Here is a 20,815-nt window from a genome sequence, read left to right as displayed (position 1 = left end):
ACCAAAATCTAGGGAGAAGAAAAGGTGGAGCATCTGAAAATTCGCATTTGTTAAAAGTAACTGTCTAGGTGATTTCCCAGGGATTTTGTTTAACGTAAAAATCAAGTATCTCCATATCCTTAAAACAGGTAATTTTGTTTTTCTTTTTTTTTTTTGAGACGGAGTCTTGCTCTGTTGCCCAGGCTGGAGGGCGATCTCCGCTCACTGCAAGCTCTGCCTCCCGGGTTCAGGCCATTCTCCTGCCTCAGCCTCCCAAGTAGCTGGGACTATAGGCGCCTGCCACCACGCCCAGCTAATTTTTTGTATTTTTAGTAGAGACGGGGTTTCACTGTTTAGCCAGGATGGTCTCTATTTCCTGACCTCGTGATCTGCCTGCCTTGACCTCCCAAAGTGCTGGGATTACTGGCGTGAGCCACCGCGCCCAGCTAAACAGGTAAATTTTATGATATGCAAATTATATATCAATAAAGCTTTTAAAAAAAATCACTCATTTCCTTCTGTATACTTGCTGTGACCTTAATATGCATTAGTAATACTAAGGTCACAGTTTAAAATTCTACTAGCCTGTTGTCCAAAATGAAAAGCTGAATATGGAGGGAAAAAAAGATAGATTTGGGGCTCTCCGCAGATTTTTAGCTAAGCTTTTAGAAAAAAGAATCACTGACAAAGGACAGTGTCTGCTTAAACAAAGTAAGACACCACTGTTTAGAAAAACCCCTAAATCAAAAAATATTAGTTTGCTACCATTATGAGCATAAAGAATCTATCACAGGCCATGACTAGGATCTTTCTTAGTTAACCAAGTTGGTTTGAGTTACTTTAATTAAAAGTCCTCTAAATAATTCACAAATAGGATATGAGTTATCTCAGGCAAAATTTAAAACAGCTCTAAAACCCTAACTACATAAATTTTTTTAAAAAAATTATTTCCTCATTAGTCACAGAGCAACAAAAGTGTTAAATCTGTAGGAGTGTTTGTAACTTCCAAAATTATTTTTAGAGGAAATACATTTAATATACCAACAGCATTGATTCTTCTTATAGATTCCATAACACCCACAGCATCTATGCCATATGTTAGAGATTTTCATTTGAACTGAGATGATTACATTTTCTGATTAAACAGTAACTGAAAAGATAAGTAGCAGTCTAATTATGTATCTAAATAAAATATATATTTTAAGTGATTTCTCTATCCAACATTTGAAGATAGCAACACACAACACAGGATTTGCTGAGCAGGACTAGTTAAGTAAAATATTCAATTAAAAAATTATTCTACTAATGTAAACATTCAAAGTTCAATGCCTGATATATTCTCTCCAATCTTCCAACTAAAACCAAGAAACCCTAAACATTTTATACTCACTCTATACATTAAATTATAATAACACAAAGTCAAAAGCCTAAGACTTCTTTAAATTTTAACCTATTCTTTTTTTTTTTTTTGAGACAGAGTCTCACTCTGTCACCCAGGCTGTAGTGCAATGGTGTGATTTCGGCTCACTGCACCTTCCCCCTTCCGGGTTCATGTGATTCTCCTGCTTCAGCCTCCTGAGTAGCTGGAATTACAGGCACGCGCCACCACACCCAGTTAATTTTTGTATTTTTAGTAGAGACTGGGTTTCACCATGTTGGTCAGGCTTGTCTCAACTTCTTGACCTTGTGATCTGCCCACCTTTGCCTTCCAAAGTGCTGGGATTACAGGAGTGAGCCACTGCACCAGGCTCCTATTCTTTTAATTTATCACAAACACACAGTGTGGTCACAACACAAACAAGGTATTTTTATGTTAATCACATGCCTCTAAGAAGAAAATCAAATCTTTTCTAATCAATATTCTTAAATGGCTCATAAAGCAAAATCTGATGCTACCCTAAGAATTCAATGTATTATCAACCGACAAAATTACCTCAAGTTCAAACATAAGGGTTACTACTACTGATGCACTGGAAAAAAAACCAAACCAACCAGTTTTTCTGTAGCATTATACACAAAGAACCTGGAAATCTGTATATATTTGTAGAATTCATTTTATTACTGAAACTATAAAAATAAACTTAATTTACTCTTACAAATTAAAAGAATCAATAGAAAATTATCTCACCTCTATGCAAATACTTAAAAGTGTTTAGCAGGGTTGAATTACTGTGCAATTTTAGATGAAAAAATTAAGAATGGTTGAAACAACTGCCAATTTTGGCAAAAGCAAAGCATCCAAACCACACTATTATACTCAATCCTCTCTAATCTTCTCTGAACCACTGTACAAAATACTTTTAAAATTGTTCATCCCTTAATCAGCAGGTTGCTGTACTCTATCAGGACAAGCTGAACAATATTTCTATGTTGCTGAAAAAAGAGAATAGAGCCTGTTTACTGTGTCAGACCAAGTAGATACCCAGAAATCAATGGATGGGGAGGAAACGAGAACAGTATTCGCTGTATAAGGGGAAAGAAATCTTACTGAAAACTCCAAGAGCTGAGTGATACTCTCAGGTGACAGCTCAAGTCTCTAATGTCCCTCAGTTCCTTGTGTGAATAAAGCAGTTTCCCAGCAACTCTGCATAAGCATTATATCTGCTGCCTGCAAATCATTCAGTTGTTTCACAAATATACATTATTATGATTCTCAAGATGGCAAGGGGTTGATAAATTACTAACAGTTTACTTCTATATTATTTATTTTAGCTTACATATGTGGAGCCACCCTAATTTCTACTTGCAAACTGCACAATTTACAGTTTACATCCTCTCACCCAATTATAATTTGACAATCACCTCCCCCAGCTAGGAAGCTGTGAAAAGATAGTTAAGGCCAGACGTATAGGACAGAACTGCCATGGATGAGACACAACAATTGTTCTTAAGTCCTAAAGCTTAAAAAAAATTGTTTCATAAATTACCTTTATTGTCATCGTAGCAGATCAAACTGTAAGAGACTGTCCAGTGTTTCTGTTTCTTGCTACATTGGAATATTCAAATGCTACTAAAAATAAGTGTGAGTCATTTGAGTCTTGCATAACTCTCATCCTGCAAACATTTGATGCAATGGTATTTGTTTAAAAAATGACCCACCTGCTCCCTCTTGGGTTCCTGTGCCTCACTCCATCTTGAAATAAGCATGCTCCTTAAGAGTTTGCCCTCAGCTTCTTTGGCCTCTATACAACTTATCCTTTTGTAATTTTATGCAGTATTATTCCTACTAACATAACCTGAATGTCTTTAAGGCACTATACTCATCATATCCTAAAATGGACTCATCTTCCATCTCAATTTCCCCAAACTGCTCCGCCTCCAAAAAGTCCCTGTAGCAAACCAGAACCATTCACCCATATGATAAAGCCAGAAACCTGAGTAAATCCTTACTCCCCTTTCTCCCTCAATCCTTTGATCCAAGTAATCCTATCAACTGTATTTCCTCAAAAGTGTAAACATTTGTTCACTGCAGTCCTTCCTACAACCACCATCCAAGTCCAAACCCTACCAATTAGACTACTGTATTTTAATAACCTCTAACTGCTCTCCCTCCAGCCTCACTTACATGTTTACATAGCAACCTGTGTTTCTTTTTTTAGTAACATCTATTACATTTCTTTGATTCACTCTATAAACATACATTGAATGTGTGCCATGGTCCAGACACTATACCAAAACTACAAACACAGCAGTAAAGGAAAGAAACCACAGGCCCTCTAAAGCTCTCTGTCTCATCAGTGTAACTACGTGCTGCGCACCTTTCTTCCCCATCAGACCAAGCTCCATGAGGGCAGGGATGACGTCCTTGTTAGTGTCCATATGTCCTGTATGAGGATACCACTGTATCCTCAGTGTCCAGCATAATAAATGACACACAGTATTCAATAAACATGTGAATAAAAGACAAAATTACCATGCGCATGTGTGCACACATACACAGCCTTAAATTCTTCACCTTCCCTAGCACTACTGTCTCATTACACTGCTTAACGGTTATTTCCACCTGCATAACTCATCTCAAACATTTTCCCCAAACCAGCATTTCTCCTTTGACCACTGTATCTGTAGCATACTTTAAGGTACTCGGGTTTAGAAAGCTGTCCTCCACTCATCTTCCCCTTGCTCTCTTCTTCCAATCAGAGGTGCAGTCTCTCCCCTGGGCCCCCAATGGCACCATTCTAATCGTGCTTCCCATTCTCTGTGTTACAGCAATTTATACCCTTCTATAAATAAGGTAAACTTGTTGAAGCTAGGGACGGCTTCATTCACTTCTATATTCTCCAGCCAGCATTGCCTTACAAATGTAGGCCCAAAAATATTTGCTAAGAGAAATCCAATAGGAAAACAAGAAAAACTGAAGGAACATTTGTGAATCTAGGAACATATTGACAGTACCTATGACTGAAATGACTGCAAGAAGAGACTATAAAATCTCCAATCTTGGAGAGCATGAGAGCAAAACAGGTGAGGCACTACCAGCTAAATAGCTTTTATTTTTGCCTCTAGGTTCCTGAGCTACTGATTATAAAACAGCTTAAATTCTTGTCAGAGGGCATATTCTAATGTCTACTACTATAAACCTCAAACTTTTTAAAAGTAGCCAACATTATTTCCCTACTGAAACCAAATGCAGAATGTCACAAATAAAAGAGATAAAAATAAAGCTGCTTAACTATTCACAACAGCAAAGACATGGAATCAACCTAAATACCTATCAATGACAGACTGGGTAAAGAAAATATGGTGTATATATACCATGGAATACTATGCAGCCACAATAAAGAAGAAGATCATATCTTTTGTGGAAGCAGATGGAGCTGGAGGCTATTATCATTAGCAAACTAACACAGGAACAGAAAACCAAACACCACGTTCTTATTTATAAGTGGGAGCCAAATGATGAGAACTCATGGACCCAAAGAAGGGAACAATGGACACTGGGGCCTACTTGAGGGTAGCGAGTGGGAAAAGGGAGAGGAGCAGAAAAAATAACTACTGGGTGCTAGGCTTAGTACCTGGGTGCAATAATATTACCACAATATAATAATATTACAACAATCCCCTGTGACATGAGTTTACCTATTAACTAACCTGTAAATGTGCCCATGAACCTAAAATAAAAGTTAAAAAAAAAAAAAATAGAGCTGCTCCAGCTGAAGCTGGTCAGATAGAGAGGGCCACCTGCACAGTCTTGTCGGGATCCTTCCCATACAACAGCCCTTATTATGATTTGTGGAAGAAATCTTGAAAATCTGGCTCTAAAGGCAGTTCAAGCTTCCCTTGGGCCACCCTCACTGACTGTATGCATCAATGTGGGTCAAGAGCAACATGGAATCCTCAGGAACCAACAATGAGGATGCTGTGCCAGGGGAAGGAGCTTCTGTATAGGTATTAGAGATAGAACTGTCCTGAGGCAGATACCCCCATTATTGGAAGACCAAACAAAGAAGCAAGATGGAACTAAGGGAAAAGGGGTCATGACAAGTCACTTAAGTCTGCTTCCAATTTGAGTTGTGAAATGAAAAGTAATCGGACCTCTGAAATCCACATACTCCAGCCCAGCTAAGAAAACAGGAGAAGCCATAGGGACTTAGAGCCAGAATCTTAGGTGTTATATACATTTGCCCAGAGTGTCCTCCCCGCTATAGATGCCCTTCCAGAGCCAGCTGCAGCAGATGGTGGGATGATAATGCAAGAACTGATAACCTGCTGATTCCAACAACATGTTCATAAAGCATTTCCACCTCTAAAGCATAGTTACGCAAATTCTATTGTATCTAAATATCCGTAGGAGATATAATCTTCTCCATTTAGTGGGTTAAAAAGCTAATAAAAGTATTTTTAATTAAGTTAATAAAACAATCTAAGTCAGATGTCATAAATGGGCCATTCCTTTAGCCTGGCACAGTACCTTCTGCAAAGTTTACGAGATTCCAGGAATTGACAATGCCAATCTTGGACACCTTACATTTCACTCGGCTCATCAGGAGTGAAATTCATTTAAAGTTAACTGTAACCACAGCAAGGGAACTTGGTAGTTAATTGCCAAGACAGCTGTTCAAAAACACCAATTAAATAGCAGGGATGTGAAGAGCACTTAGCATTATCCAGAAAACTACTGCAGCAGAAATACCCTGGAGTTCCGGTAATAACAATAAAAAGGTACAGCTGAATAACTCACCAACTAAGAATAAAAACAAAAGTAGCATTTAGGAGGACAGAATTCCTCTTAAAGACCACAAAGCAACGGCTTAATGCCTAATTTAAGAATACAGAAAACTCTTGATTCAGAAGTAAAATTAAAAAAACAAACAAACAAACAAAAACCTGACTAGTGTTTCCTTCCTCCATAAAAATTAGAATCACACTATCTAATAACACCTAAAGTCAAAGAGCAAGAAATACATATGCAAAAGGGAGAAGACGATACTCTACATGGAAAGAAGAAAAATACTAGTTCCTGTTTGCTTTAGAATATACTTGAGAGCTGCCTCATTTCAAGAGCTGAATAAACCTGGCAAATACACATGATGAGAGAATTTTGACAAGTCTGACATATTAATGATAGGAGGAATTGCCAACATTCATTTCGTGATCATACTCCCCTAGAACTGTATTCAATTCAACTCTACAACACAAGATCATTAAAAAAAAAAAAAAAAAAACAGAAAAATAAAAACCTGTCAGTTCCCAATAAACTGAACCCCACATCATGACTCATCTCAACCTTCCAGGTTTTCATGATTTAAACCACCACTTAATAAGGCAGAAATTATTTCCTCTTCCTTTAAAAAAAAAAAAAATAAGTGATAAGAAAAAAGCCCCATTCCTATTCCTGAACAATATAATCCGCCAGTGACTGCTCAAAGTCGTTCACAGATTTTTACATGATAGCAATCAGACAGCTAATGCACTGTTTTCCTAACCCACTATGGTCAAAACCACTAGACCGGTACTCAAAGTTCTTTTCTACAGGCTAAAGAAAAACCAGTTCAATGCAGCATTTTAACATGTCATTTCAAGGTTTTGGAAAAAAACTATAAAAAGTTTTATAAAATGTTGAATTATAAAAATGTTGAAAAAATTATGTTAAGCTGTAAAAACATCTTAAGAATCTTCTTCTCTGCTTGTAGAATGCTAACTATAGAAGGAAAACACAAATTATAGGAAGAAAAAGGATAGATCCCCTAAGTGAAATTACTGTGTCAATGGTTTAAGAATTATTTGAGTATTTGATAATATATTGCTATATTGCTTTCCAAAAATGCTGTACCAATTTAAACTTCTGCCTTTTCTACTGTACTTCACTGCCTCTGCATGTTATTGTTAAGTCTTTTGGTAATCTAAGAGACCAAAAATACATTCTAACCACTTCGTAGTATTCGTAGTATTTTGCTTTCAGATTTGTACAAATGCTGTAAATAATAATTTCTTTCCTATTTGATATTAATTTTGAATCCTTCTTCATACTGTCAGCCATGGTTTCTATCATGCTTATCTCCCACCTCTTCCATGTGCCATGCAGGTTGTAGGAAGTACGTGGCTGTGAGCACACCCACCCAGGATTCAGATGAGCTGGGTGCTAGTACCACACCATTACCTAGCTGAATGACACAGTTAACCTATTGCTGGGCCTCAGAAAACATGCTCCAAACTGAAGGCCTCAAAACCAAGTTTTTCTCTGATCTTCTCCTGCCTTCCTGTCTCTCAGTCCTATTTTCTCCCAAGGCTAGCTACAGAAACCAGAATCACTCTTTCCCAAGGTGGGTTACAAAAACCAGAATCCTTTTTCCCCAAACCCAGTCATAAAACTGAAAAATAGTACTCTAACTTTCCCTCAGTCTTTCTGTGTAAAAACTGATCATAAAGAAATTACCTGACCTATCTTGTTTGACTGTGGGTCACAAGACCCCAAGCCAGACAGGGTCCTGCTCCATACTCAGAAGAAAAGAATGCATGCTCAGAGAATGCAAGAAAAATCTAGATGGGCCTTGCTGAGTTTCCCCACTCAGTCTGTTAACATTAGATCGTTCGTATTTTGGCCAATATGTCCATACTTTGTTGAACCTAAGCATAAAAATGGGCATTTTCCCCTGTATCTTTGGGTCTTCACTCTGAAGGCTCCCGTGCATACATACATTACATAAATTTGTATGCCTTTTCTCCAATTAATCTGCCTTCTAAGTCAGTTGATTTTTCAGTGAACCTTCAGAGGGCAAAAGGGAACTTTTCCCTTGGCCTCAAAATTACTTTGGTTTCACTTTCCCCTTAATGATTGGATAAAACGGCCTTTTAAGTTCAAATTCTATTCAATTTCATTTTTCCGTCTCTTAAAGTTCCTTCTCTGGTGATCCTGCAATTCTTAAACTAACTCTCTTCATAGATATCAATTTTAGAAAAGCCTTACTGAATATCCATCTATATATTATATAATACTTTAAAGATTTCAGTAGGCTAACAGAGAAGGTAAGAAAAAACAAGATAATGTTAAAAGGTTAGGGGGAAAACAGACAAAAAAGTAGAAAAAAGACATACTTATATTGGCATCATATACTTGGCAAATGATATTCTTCCACAACCTCAGTTAGGGTCCTTTTCTCAGAGAACTGCCACTGTGGTGATTCACTTCATTTTTCCATCTTAGTATGCCTTTGAATTTCTTCAAATTATATGCAAAACTTTGGGCAAGAATCTGCATTTTTCTGGGGAAGAATAATCATGGCTTTCATCAGATTCTCAAAAGGGTTCATTTAGCAAAAAAACTGAAGACTCCTTAACCTAGACAAACGACTCATGTCCTATCTTCCGGTCCACTCTTTCTTCTCTGAAGCAGTTGGGGACCATATTGGGGTTTTCTGTGCCCTCCTCTTTATTTGAGACTGTCTGGGACTCCTTTCCTTCAATGGTACCAATAAAAACCTCTCTACTCTCACTATAGGATGAAGATTCATTCACTGCAATCCATCCCACCACAACAGACACACTGCAAATGATAACTGGATCATTCCACACCAGAGTCGAGCCACGTAATGAGTAAAATGTGGTTTCATCCTAAAAATCAGTATCTTATTTGACCCATGAAAAAAGGGCCTCTGCCCTGCAAAACACAGAGGACTGTCTCTCCTTTTACAGGGGCGTGTGGGGGTGGGACAGTGCATGCGGTAGTGATAACTGAAAATCACTGCCCTAGAAAACCAGAGAATGTCTGGGCGCGGTGGCTCACGCCTGTAATCCCAGCACTTCGGGAGGCCGAGGCGTGCAGACTGCCTGAGCTCAGGAGTTCAAGACCATGCTGGGCAACATGGCGAAACCCCATCTCTACTCAAATACAAAACAATTAGCCAGGTGTGGTGGCACACACCTGTAGTCCCAGCTATTCAGGAGGCTGAGGCAGGAGAATAGCTTGAGCCCAGAAGGCGGAGGTTGCAGTGAGCCGAGATCGCACCACTGCACTCCAGCTTGGTCTAGAGTGAGAATCCATCTCAAAACACCACAGAAAGATGGCTGCAGCTGTTTTTGCTTCAAGTTTCCCATTCCATGACACCTAAAGTTGGAGTCTAAGCAGACTGAGTTCCCCAGAAAGCTGGGCTTCCTTCCACCTTCCATCTGTCCAGCTACTCAGCTAGTATAGTTCTGGGAGGTGCTTAGAACTAACTATCTAGAAATCCTGAGATGGAAAACTACAGTACCAAAGGAGGGAACCTGCTCACCCTGGCTTCCTGAAGGAAACTGACAGTCAATCCCAGGTCAGGGTCCGGCAAGACTCTGCTGTACCCCAACAGACTGCTACTGACTGGATCAAGCCTACAAGCTACTTGGACCTCTGCACTGAGAAGGCAATGTCTGTGGAGCAGTCTGGGGACCCTGCATGGGAAAGCAGGTCAGGCTGCAGGCATAGTATGGTCTATAACATTTAAATATTTAAACTAGTGGTTCTCAACCGGGAACAATTTTGTCCCCCAGAGGACATTTGGCAATGTCTAGAGACACTGTTGGTTGTCACAAGCTTGGGGCAGGAAGGTTACTCCTGGCTTCCAGTTGGTAGAGGCCAAGGATGCTGTTAAATGTCCTACAGTGCATAGGACAGTCCCTTAAACCCCTAAACCTGTCCCAGACATCAATAGTGTAAAGACTGAAAACCCCTGATTTAAACTATGATTTGCAGACCTCCATTTGTATTCTTGTCGCAGACCTCAAATATGGTACAGACAGGCCTGCAAAGAACATAATCACAAACTATATATATATATTTTTTCCTTTTTAGAGACAGGTCTTACTCTGTTGCCCAGGCTGGAGTACAGTGGTGAGATCACAGCTCACTGCAGCCTCAGCCTCCTCGGCTCAAACAATCCTCCTGCCTCAGCCTCCAAGTAGCTAGGACTACAGGTATGTAACACCATACCTGACTAACTTTTCATTTTTCTGTAGAGGCAGGGTCTGTGTTGCCCAGGTTGGTCTAGAACTCTTGGCCAAAAGCAATCCTCTTTTCTTGGCCTCCCAAAGTACTGGGGTCACAGGCGTGAGCCACTGCGCCTCGCCAAATTATAAAACTTTTATAACACTATCTTTATGAAAAAAAAAAAAGTTCCAGTTATGGTATCCAGAGAATAACTTATCTGACTCCAGTTACAATTCAATCCATTCTACACATAGGCCAGAAGGGTGTGGGGGAGTAAGGCGGATGAAGAGAGGTTGGTTAATAGGTAAATCATACAGTTAGATGGAGTAAGTTCTAACATCTGATAACAGAGGAGGATGACTATAGTTAACAACAATGTACTGTATATTTCAAAGTAGCTAGAAGAGAGGACTTGAAATGTTCCCAACACACAGAAACGATAAACACTCAAAGTGATGGATACCCTAAATACCCTGACCTGATTATTACACACTGTATGAATATAACAAAATATCACATGTACCCTACCCCATAAATGTGAAAATATTATGTATCAATTTAAAAATTTTTTAAAGATTCAATTATTAATTTATTCAACATTTACCAAGCACCTATTATATAACCAGGCACAGTGTTAAGCAAAAGTAACAGTGCTAAACTGATGGGATCCCATTCAACTCCTGCCTGGCTCAGAGCGCTATAGTATGAAAAAAGAGCTGGGACTTAGAGGTCAGACCCATCTAGTTGCAATCCCAGCTCTACCACTTACTGTCATTAGGAATGTTACTTACCTTTTCTGAACTTCAGTCTCTCTATCTTCTAAAACAGGTCAAATAGGGCTTCCCTCAAAGTGCAAGAGTTAAATAAGATAAATCAGGTAAAGCACAAAGCATACTGCCTACCACACAATCAGTATTCAATAATTACTTCCTATTACTAATAGCAAACTGTAAGTCTTCATAAAGCAATCAAGAAGTTGGAAACTGCTACTAAGCCTATAAAAAGCCACTATAACTGTGATTGTGAGAGCATAGAAACCCCTCAAATGGCCGGGAGCGGTGGCTCATGCCTGTAATCCCAGCACTTTGGGAGGCCAAGGCAGGGAGATCACGAGGTCAGGAGATTGAGACCATCCTGGCTAACATGGTGAAACCCCATCTCTACTAAAAACACAAAAAATTAGCCAGGCGTGGTGGCACATGCCTGTAGTCCCAGCTACTTGGGAGGCTGAGGCAGGAGAATGGCTTGAACCCGGGATTTGGAGGTTGCAGTGAGCAGAAATCGTGCCACTGCACTCCAGCCTGGGTGACAGAGCAAGACTCCGTCTTAAAAGAAACAAAAACCTCAAATTCTGGCTTTCTCTTTCTCCAGCATTATCTCCTACTACCTACATAATCTTTAATGTAGCTCCATGTCCCCATGAGTGGGGACAGACTGAAAGATGAGATCTGGGCAGCAAACAGGGCAGTGGCAAGCCAAAGGTCACTGCAAAAAAGAAAATTCATCAGCTACAGCTCTGGCAGGACACACAGGTGGTGGACAGAAGAAGGGAGGAAGGAAGGAGATGGGAGGGGAAGGGAGAAGGAAGCAAGGGGACGATGAGGAAAGGGGGGAAGAGGGGAAAAAAGGAGAGAAAGAATGAGAATATGAATGAACACAAAAGGCTAATAATCCAGTAATATGAAAGCGTAGGCCAAGTTTGCATGTAATGTGTCTCTAAAAGGAAAACACTTCAGTCAGCACTTTTACAATTCATTCTGCATTTCTTTCATAAAAATGAATTTAAAAATAAGTTAAATATAATCAGCGTCATCAAAAGAAAAACAAATATGGAGTAACCATATTATTACTACAGCCTGAGAAATTTGCCTAGACATCAACGTCAGTACCTAAACAAGAAAAGAAAGCATTCAACACACATCATCACTCAAAGTATAGTTTAACAGCAAACAACATTTGAGAGTTTTGGTGTTCCCTAGAAAATATAGAATAAATTCTCATATAATATAAAAGAGCACATTTTACTGGACCTGTTTTGAAGCAAGTTATCTGTGAACTCAGGAGCTACTTTCACATAAGGAGTTTACTAAAAGTTTGTTTGTGTCTATGTAAACAAGAATCTACTTAGCACACCAGTGGGATCCACAGCTTTTCCCAAGATTTCTGTCACAGGATGGAAGCAAAGACATTCTTGTAAGTTCACGGAATGATTTAAATTTTGACCAAGCTTACATTTGTCTTAATGTAACGCAAGGGGAAAAAAAGGCTAAACTATCATCAATTTAGTGCTAGAGAAAAATTAATGTTACTATGCTCGCTGTGGTTACTGATTATAGGGTCCAGTTCTGTGTTCAAGTCATGGTTTTACTCCATGGAAACTCACAGAAGGCTCAGCTTACCGATAAACAAAATAAAATGATTAAGAAGCTTTAACAGTCCTTCCAACTCACATTCCGATTCAGAGTTTGAAAATCTTTAAAAGAGAATGCTTCTTAATGGTCCTTTGAATGGAGAATGAAATAAAGGCCTCTAGAAAAATGACGTGTCAAATTATAGGTTTACAGGTTTGAAATAGCATTCAGTGACATAGTCTTGAAATCTGTGCCTAAGGATTGTTTCAGACTACAGGCTTGTAACACGACCACAAAATTGTTTCTGTGTCCTGGCAGTTTCCTGTCAGGCATCCTTCCAGGTGGTTGCTTTCTCAGAGAGTCTATGGATCTCCAAAATAATTCCAGTGAAGTGGCTGTTAATATTCATGAGATATATCATTGCTTAGCCAGTGGGGTTACTGCATGCTTCACTGGATTCTAGTTATTAACAACAGTTTCGACGAGTACCAATATTCCAAATAAGCAACAAAATAGCTAAAGTAGAATAATTCTATGACTTACAGCAAGGGTTGCTCTCAGAATTGGAGAGTCTGAGAGACCACAGTGACCACCTCCAACCCTTTGATTTTAATTAAAACTCTTAGGGATTAACTGGCCTGGGCTTATCACTGAGCCTCTCAACCATTTAACATTAAAACAACCAATCAAACAAAAACACTTAGCTTATCTGAGCATAGTTTTCCTCCTAAGAGCTGTGAACTTCCTCCTAAATTCCCTCAGAGAATAACAACTGTGCCATCTCTGTGTTGGATATATATTCTACAGACAGAATTTCAAAGAGATATTATTGTCCACTGCACTATCCCAGCAATTCTGGCAGCTGTGACAGCCAAAGAAGAGAAAAGGCAAATATGAACACTATGCACCTCACACGGGTACCCCCAGTCAATCAATCCACAGCACACTTCTATTCAGTCATAAAAAATGTACCATGACAAATATTAACAATGACAGATAAAGCAAACATTAAACTTGTCTTCCAGTCAGGGTGTGAAATCTGCATTTTTAACTATGCAAACTCCACCATGGCCCATCCTAAAATCATTTTGCAGAGTAAACTAAACATTTCAAAAGAAACAAGTTTACTATATTCACTCTATGAAGCTAGATAACCCTAGAACATAACTAAAAATTTTATTTCACAGGATAATTTTGGCATGTTACCAATAAATTCTACTCGAAGCCTCAACTTTCAATAGGTGCTTACCTCCTCCCCTTTGGTTTCTCAGAAAATAAAAGATTAGCATAGCACTAGTCTCAAATATTCACTGAATGACGTGAACATGAATTTAGAAGTAATAAACCGGCAATAACAATGAAGATGATTGTAAATGATATTCTTCCAGCCAAAAGGAATAAAACAAATATAAACTGGACATATTTACTGGATACGAAGTCCAAGAACGTGAGTTAAGGACACACAGTGGTGTGTCAAGAAAACAAAATCCACAGTACCCACGTATGTATGAGGAGTTAAAAGTAATCTGCATTAGGACTAAAGATCTGCCACAGGAAAATCTTTAAATCTCAAGAAAATATTTAAATATCTTTGGTATCAATTTAAATTTAACATCCTTAAATATCAAGAAAACATCAATCTTTCTAATATCAAGAAATAACTCATCTTTTCCCACCGCTAGACGAAAAGGGCATTTGAGACTGACCTGGAAATTCAGTGTCCCATATGGCTACAAAAATAAGGACAACTAGAAGTAGTTATGAATTCTAGGAAATATATTCACAAGTGTGTAAAGATTCTATGGTATTGAACACTTAGTCAAAAGAGTCCTACTTGAATTCTCAAATCAATGACCAAGTTGCTTCCTCTCTACCCAAGATCAGGAGCTTCCTAGTTTGCACATGTCCATATTGACCAGTGGATATAAAGTCACACTACGATTATCTGGGTCATTTAAAAATAGGTCATTAGTAGTATGGTAGTATCGCGTCTGTCTAAAAATCCTCCAAGACCGAGTGACTTTTAAACTTTGGGGTGCCTTGGTAACCCCAGGTACGCTTATTAGATGTGCAGACTCCGGGGCCCAAACTCCAGACTCTAATTCCATGGGACTAGGGAGGGGCTCGAAACCAGTATTTTTAATCATCTGCCCGGGTGAATCCGAAGTGTGGTCCAAAAAGCCACACTCGAGGCGCCTCCGCCTAACAAGCTCCACAGAGGGCGCCGACTTCAGCCGCCCCGGCCGCGATACGGACGCCTTTAGGCTGTCGGGGGTCTGTCTGGGGGCCGCGGGAAGGGGCTCGGGGCCCGCGCGTCCGCTAGCGACGTCCGGCCCCTGAAGTGAGAAGGGACTGACAACGGCACCGCAGTTATTTTCAGTATTTCCATAAAGTCCCACGAAGCCGTGTGGCCGTGGGAAAAGGGCTTTAACTTTGAAATCCCACGGGTCTAGGTTACCACCAGCTCTGCCGTCTCCTAACAGCGCGTCCCAGCAGTTGCCTTAACGTTTGGGCCTCAGTTTCCCGATCCGTGCAACGGGCTCACGCCATCCCCGGAAGGCTGAGCGGAAACGAAACTAACTCCGCCGCTCGCAGGCACTTCCTGGCTCTCCTCAGCGCGGCCCAGCCTCCCCAGCCGCCCCGGGAGGACGACCCAGCCGAAGCGCGTCGCGCAGGCGGCCGCCTCCTAACGCCCCCGGCCCTCGGCCGGCCACTCACGGGTAGGCATGGCGACCTCGACCGCGCTCGCCGCGGCACCGAGGCTCAGCGTGGTCGCGCAGGGAGCGCCGACGGCACCATGACGGCCGTTGCACGGCCGCGGAGGCCGAGACGAGGCGAAGGGCGAAGGGCGGAGGGAGCGGACGCGGACCCCGCGGTCACGCAACCGAGCGGGCGACAGCTACCGCCGCCAGCCCGGTCCCCGCCGGGCGACGCGACGGACGACCCACGCCCGTTACGTCAGCGCGCCGCTGTCGTCCCGGCTCCGCCCCCGCGGACGGCCGGGCTCGGCCCAGGATCCCTTGTCTAGCGGGTGTACTGAGTGACTGGGGACAGCCACGTAGAACAACTTCGGGTGCTTTCTGTTGCCAAAGCCTGGTGACCTGAGTTGCATTCGTTTTCCTTGATCTCTATTTGGAGTACATCACTTTACGTTTGTGAGGATGATGGCTTTGAGCGCACGGAGTATCTGTGGGCTTTTTCTTTTGCAATCGGTTTAACTTGCAATGCGTATTGCATACTCTGAAAGCATGGTTTATTTGAGATGCACTAAGGTCATTTGGGGTGATGGCTGCTCATTTTTTGAGAAGACAGAAAATGTAATTTCCTTTTGCTCTTGTGACTTTCAGAGCGACCTTACGCCTCAGGAGTTAGTCTCCTCTGGAGAGGGCAGGTACTGTGCACTTGGCTGAGCTACTCTTCTTGACTCTGGGTGTCATTAATAATTGAGATATCTAATAGTCACCAAGTTGAGCAGACACCCGGAGCCAGAGAGCTGAGCAACGCACGTACACTATGCTAGGCGCCGTGGGCTGAGGACAGCCCATATGGAGATATAAAAGTCAACCGCAGAGGTCTAACACTGCCTTCCTCAAAGTGGTCCAGGATCGTTTTGTGCTTGGATCCCCTGGGGACCTGTTGTAAAGCAGATTCCTAGGTGCCGAACCAAACCTACGAACACATATACAGATGATTTAAATACAATTTTAATTTTGAGAAATTTTGTCCTAAAAAGTAGCGCTAACATTCGGATTAAGAAATGAGATTGTGCAGTACTGGGAGGAGAAGATGAAGAAGATGAAGATCAGAGCCAGGAAGCGCTGAGGAGAAATTAGTCTTGGCTTGAGGTGGACTTGGAAGAAAGCAGAATTTGAATTAGCAAAGCCTAAGGGAGACCTGAAAGAGGCTGGCGAGAGGGCGGAGGGTAATTTAGAGTGAGTCACAGCAGCTGGGGAGAGGAGAGTGCGTACTGTACCTATAAAAGAGACTGCCCAGCGGGGCACGGTGGCTCACGCCTGTAATCCTAACACTTTGGGTAGACCGAGGCCGGCGGTAGGTGGATCACCTGGGGTCGGGAGTTCGAGATCAGCCTGGCCAACATGGCGAAACCCTGTGTCTACTAAAATTACAAAAATTAGCCGGGCGTGGTGGCACATGCCTGCATTCTCACTCAGCTACTTGGGAGGCTGAGGCAGGAGAATCGCTTGAACCCGGGAGACAGAGGTTGCAGTGAGCCGAGATCGGGCCTCTGCACTCCAGCCTGGGCAACAGAATATGACTCCTCTCAAAAATAAATAAATAAATAAATAAATAAATAAATAAATAAATAAAGAGACTGTCCCTTGCTAACAGTAAAGACCAAACTACCAAGTGCTTGGCCAGCACTTATTCATGTTTCAATGTCCTGTTGCATATTTTATCATCTATAAAATCTTTCCTGCTCCCAGTTTTCTCCCTAAGACTTTGGCATTATCTTTGATTCCCACTGCATCCTAAATAAACTGTCATGAGTGCTTGTGTTTTACCATGGGCCTATATGCGTTTCAGAAAATGGGAAAAGCCATATTCTGTTCATATTTATGTATCCTTGGCTGGCACACAGTCGGGGGCCAGAGTATATTAATTCAATAACTGTATAAATAAAGGATTTGATTCAAGAGCGTGAAAACAAAAACAGGTAAATAAAACTAGTTAATAATCAACTTTACATTCAACCTTGAAATTTGTCTTTTAAGAAACTGTTCTGTGATTTTTACAAAAAGCATAACAGTAGCATTAAATGATCAGAAACAGGGCCTTGCAGGGGGAATGGTGTGTGGTAGAGAAACTGTGGAGGTAGGCAGTCAAATCGGAAGGCCTCAATACAGGAGAGAGTGTTGGGTATTTAGTCTTGGTGGTGGCTCTGGAAAAAGAAAGAGCTGAATCTTACTGTAGGAAAAGAATCCCTGGGATTTGTTGGCTGCTGACTTGGGAGTAATAGAGAGGCATCTGTTAGTTATGTAACTCCAAGGTTGGAACAAGGAAAGTGGTGGTGCTGGAGAGCAGTAGACGAGTCAGGAAGAAATGCTGTTTTAGGGAAGGGGTGTTAAGAAAGGATGTGAGTTTCTCCTTGACATATTGAGCTTGACGTGACATCAGAGGGAGACATCCGAGTGAATGAATCTGAAGGCAGCTGGGAAAGCCAGGATGAAGGTGGGCTGAGGGATCTCAGGGTGGGAGGTTTGGAAATCTTTGGTCCTGGGACAGGAACTGAAGCTGGGTGTCAAAGAGAGCCCTTTTAGGGAGGATGTGGAGCCAGTGAAGGCACAGAGAGAGACGAGATCTACAGGGCACAGTGCCCCAGGAGCCAAGGAAGGCACAACTCCAAAAGGCAGACATCTCTGCTTACATTACCTAGAAAAAGATGCAGATCCCAAAGGCCCTGAAATTGTCCTGCACATACTGTTTTTTTTTTTTTTTTTTTTTTTCCTGTTTTTAATCCTCTTGGTCTTTTGGTTTTGTATTGTTGCCAGAAATAAAAATCAGCAGCCAAAGATTCTGAGGAAGGATAGCTGAATGTCAGGAATAATAGTGTCATAATGTTTTGATTATATATACAGTACCTACATGGTTTTTTTTCCCCTAGTTTGTGCACATCGGTAGCAATGTGACCATACCCTTTCCCTAACCTATTCTCTGGATCAGAGTTCTGCCGGTGTATCCCCTGCAGCCAGCCCCCACTTCTTTTTTGATTTGGGTTTTTTTTTTTTTTTTTTTTTTTTTTGAGACAGAGTCTCACTCTGTCGGCCAGGCTGGAGTGCAGTGGTGCGATCTCAGCTCACTGCAGCCTCCGCCTCCTGGGTTCAAATAATTCTCCCACCTCAGCCTCCCAAGTAACTGGAACTATAGGTGCATGCAACCACGCCTGGCTAATTTTTGTATTTTTAGTAGAGATGGGGTTTTGCCATGTTGGCCAGGCTGATCTCAAACTCCCAGCCCCAAGTGATCTGCCTGCCTTGGCCTCTCAAAGGGCTAGGATGACAGGTGTGAGCCACCACGCCTGGCCCTCCACCCCCTACTTCTGAGAGCAGTGAGTCTGCCATCATCTTTGATACTTGGTCTTAGCCCCTCTTGGGGCACCTTCTTCTGTCCCCTTTTGCAAACACCCTTCCCCTGTCTATCCCCTATGTGTCAGTGCTCCTCTCTTGGAGCCCAGTCTGGGCTGGCAGGAACTAGGATTTAGCCATCTCCCTTGGTGCCCACACTGCCCAGCTCTTGTCCTGGACTTGTGTGTGGTAGACATGGAGATGAGCCACCCTTTAAGAGAAGATGCACTGCCTTGATTTGAGCCACTTTAGTGTTTGAGCTCGGTATTTGAGGTGATGTTTTTGTCAGGGTGCAGGGCAGGCAGAGTGCCCTTTCTAACATGTAAATCTAATGATACCTCTGATATGGTTGGATATTTGTTCCCTCCAAATCTCATATTGAAATTTGATCCCCCAAATTGGAGGTGGGGCCTAGGTGGAAGGTGTTTCGGTGATGGGGGTGGATCCCTCATGAACAATTTGGTACCTTCCTTAAAGTAATGAATAAGTTATCTGTCGGTTCCTGCAATATCTGATTGCTAAAAATTGTCTGGCACCTCCTTTCCCTCTCTCATGCCATGGGATACCTGCCTCCCCCTTCCACCATGAGTAGAAACTCCCTGAAACCCTCACCAGAAGCAGACACTGGCACCATGCTTCTTATACAGTCTGCAGAACTGTGGGCCAAATAAAGCTCTTTTCTTTATAAGTTACCCAGCCTCAGGTATTCCTTTGTAGGAATGGAAATGGACTATGACCTCTCACCTGCTAACACTTGTCTATGGCTCAGTAGAGTGTTCAATCTACAATTCAAACCCCTTAGCTTAGCACAGGAAGCCTTTCAAGGCCTGACATTGAGAGCTCTTCAGTTCCCCCACATCACAAGTTACACTCATTAGTGCACAATTCTCAGAAACCACTCTGCTATAGCACTCTTCCATTCTTTTGTCCATGTTCTTTGCCCTGCTGGAGTGGGCTTTTCTCTCCCCTGCTCTAGCTAACTTCCAAAGTCCTTGTGAGTGTGTAGTGTAATTAAGTATGCCCTATGACCTGGAGATCATCCTCCTGGGAGTATATCCTGGAAAATTTCTCACCAGGGTCCACAAGGAACATGGATAAAAGGTTCATTGAAGTGTCGTTCATGCTAATGGGGAGTTGGAGGCCACCTAGGCGTTTGTCACTTGCAGAACATGGTGGATTCATACGTATTGTGGATGCACATCAGCAACATGGCTTGATCTTAAAAATGCAGAATTGGCCAGGCTCAGTGGCTCACGCCTGTAATCCCAGCACTTTGGGAAGCCAAGGTGGGTGGATCACTTGAGCTCAAGAGTTTGAAACCAGCCTGGTCAACATTGTGAAACCCCGTCTCTACTAAAATTACAAAAAATAGCTGGGAATGGTGGTGGGCGCCTGTCATCCCAGCTACTTGGGAGGCTGAGGCAGGAGAATCACTTGAACCCAGGAGGCAGAAGTTGCAGCAAGCCAAGACTACACCACTGCACTCCAGCCTGGGCAACAAGAGCGAAACTCCATCTCAAAAAAAAAAAAAAAAAAAAAAAAAAGGCAGAATTAAGAGGCATCAATATTTATAGCATGGTACTATTTGTGTCAATTTTTTAAAAAGCATGCACATAGAAAACATGGATCTTAACAATGCTATATAAGGAGGTGAAGGGAAAGGGAGTGAGAATAGGGAAATAAAATTAACAAAAAAAGGGCTTTGAACAGAAAGATGACAATGTACAATGAAAAAGGAGTGTGATTGCTGTAGTCTTTGCAACTGATTTTTTAAAAAAAGGAATAAATTATTTTCAAATATCACTAAGTACAAAAAAACCTTCCAAGACCTCTAAGTTGGCTTTGAGGTGCTTCTTTCAAGATCCAGAGCTAATTTGCATACCTCCATCTTGTCTCCAAAGGGCCCTAGTGCTTCTTATGGTACATAGCAGGTAGTGGGGACTCCCAGTAACTGGGGTGGATCCTAAGGAGGGCTGCCGAGGCCTGCATGTGCAGGTGGGATA

At 41.7% G+C, this 20,815-nt stretch overlaps 1 protein-coding gene across 4 annotated transcripts in view; it reads right to left on the bottom strand.

The window, feature by feature from the left end:
• Window positions 1-15,670, bottom strand: part of EFR3A (EFR3 homolog A) — a 102,447-nt gene extending 86,777 nt beyond the window's left edge. For 2 of the 4 annotated variants that reach the window (XM_077944034.1, XM_077944033.1), the window contains exon 1: window positions 15,188-15,670. Coding sequence is in view for 1 of the 4 variants with exons in the window: in XM_015145999.3 (XP_015001485.1) it covers window positions 15,448-15,457 (10 nt within the window). In the remaining 3 variants the exon portion in view is untranslated. The remainder of the gene's footprint in view (window positions 1-15,187) is intronic. The other 2 variants (XM_015146000.3, XM_015145999.3) reach the window with 1 other exon arrangement.
• Between the last annotated feature and the right edge of the window lie 5,145 nt (window positions 15,671-20,815).

This window comes from Macaca mulatta, chromosome 8 (genome assembly GCF_049350105.2).
Source record: "Macaca mulatta isolate MMU2019108-1 chromosome 8, T2T-MMU8v2.0, whole genome shotgun sequence".
NCBI lineage: Eukaryota > Metazoa > Chordata > Mammalia > Primates > Cercopithecidae > Macaca > Macaca mulatta.
The sequence above is the reverse complement of the archived record's forward strand: the minus strand, read 5'-3'. Positions and strand labels throughout refer to the sequence as shown.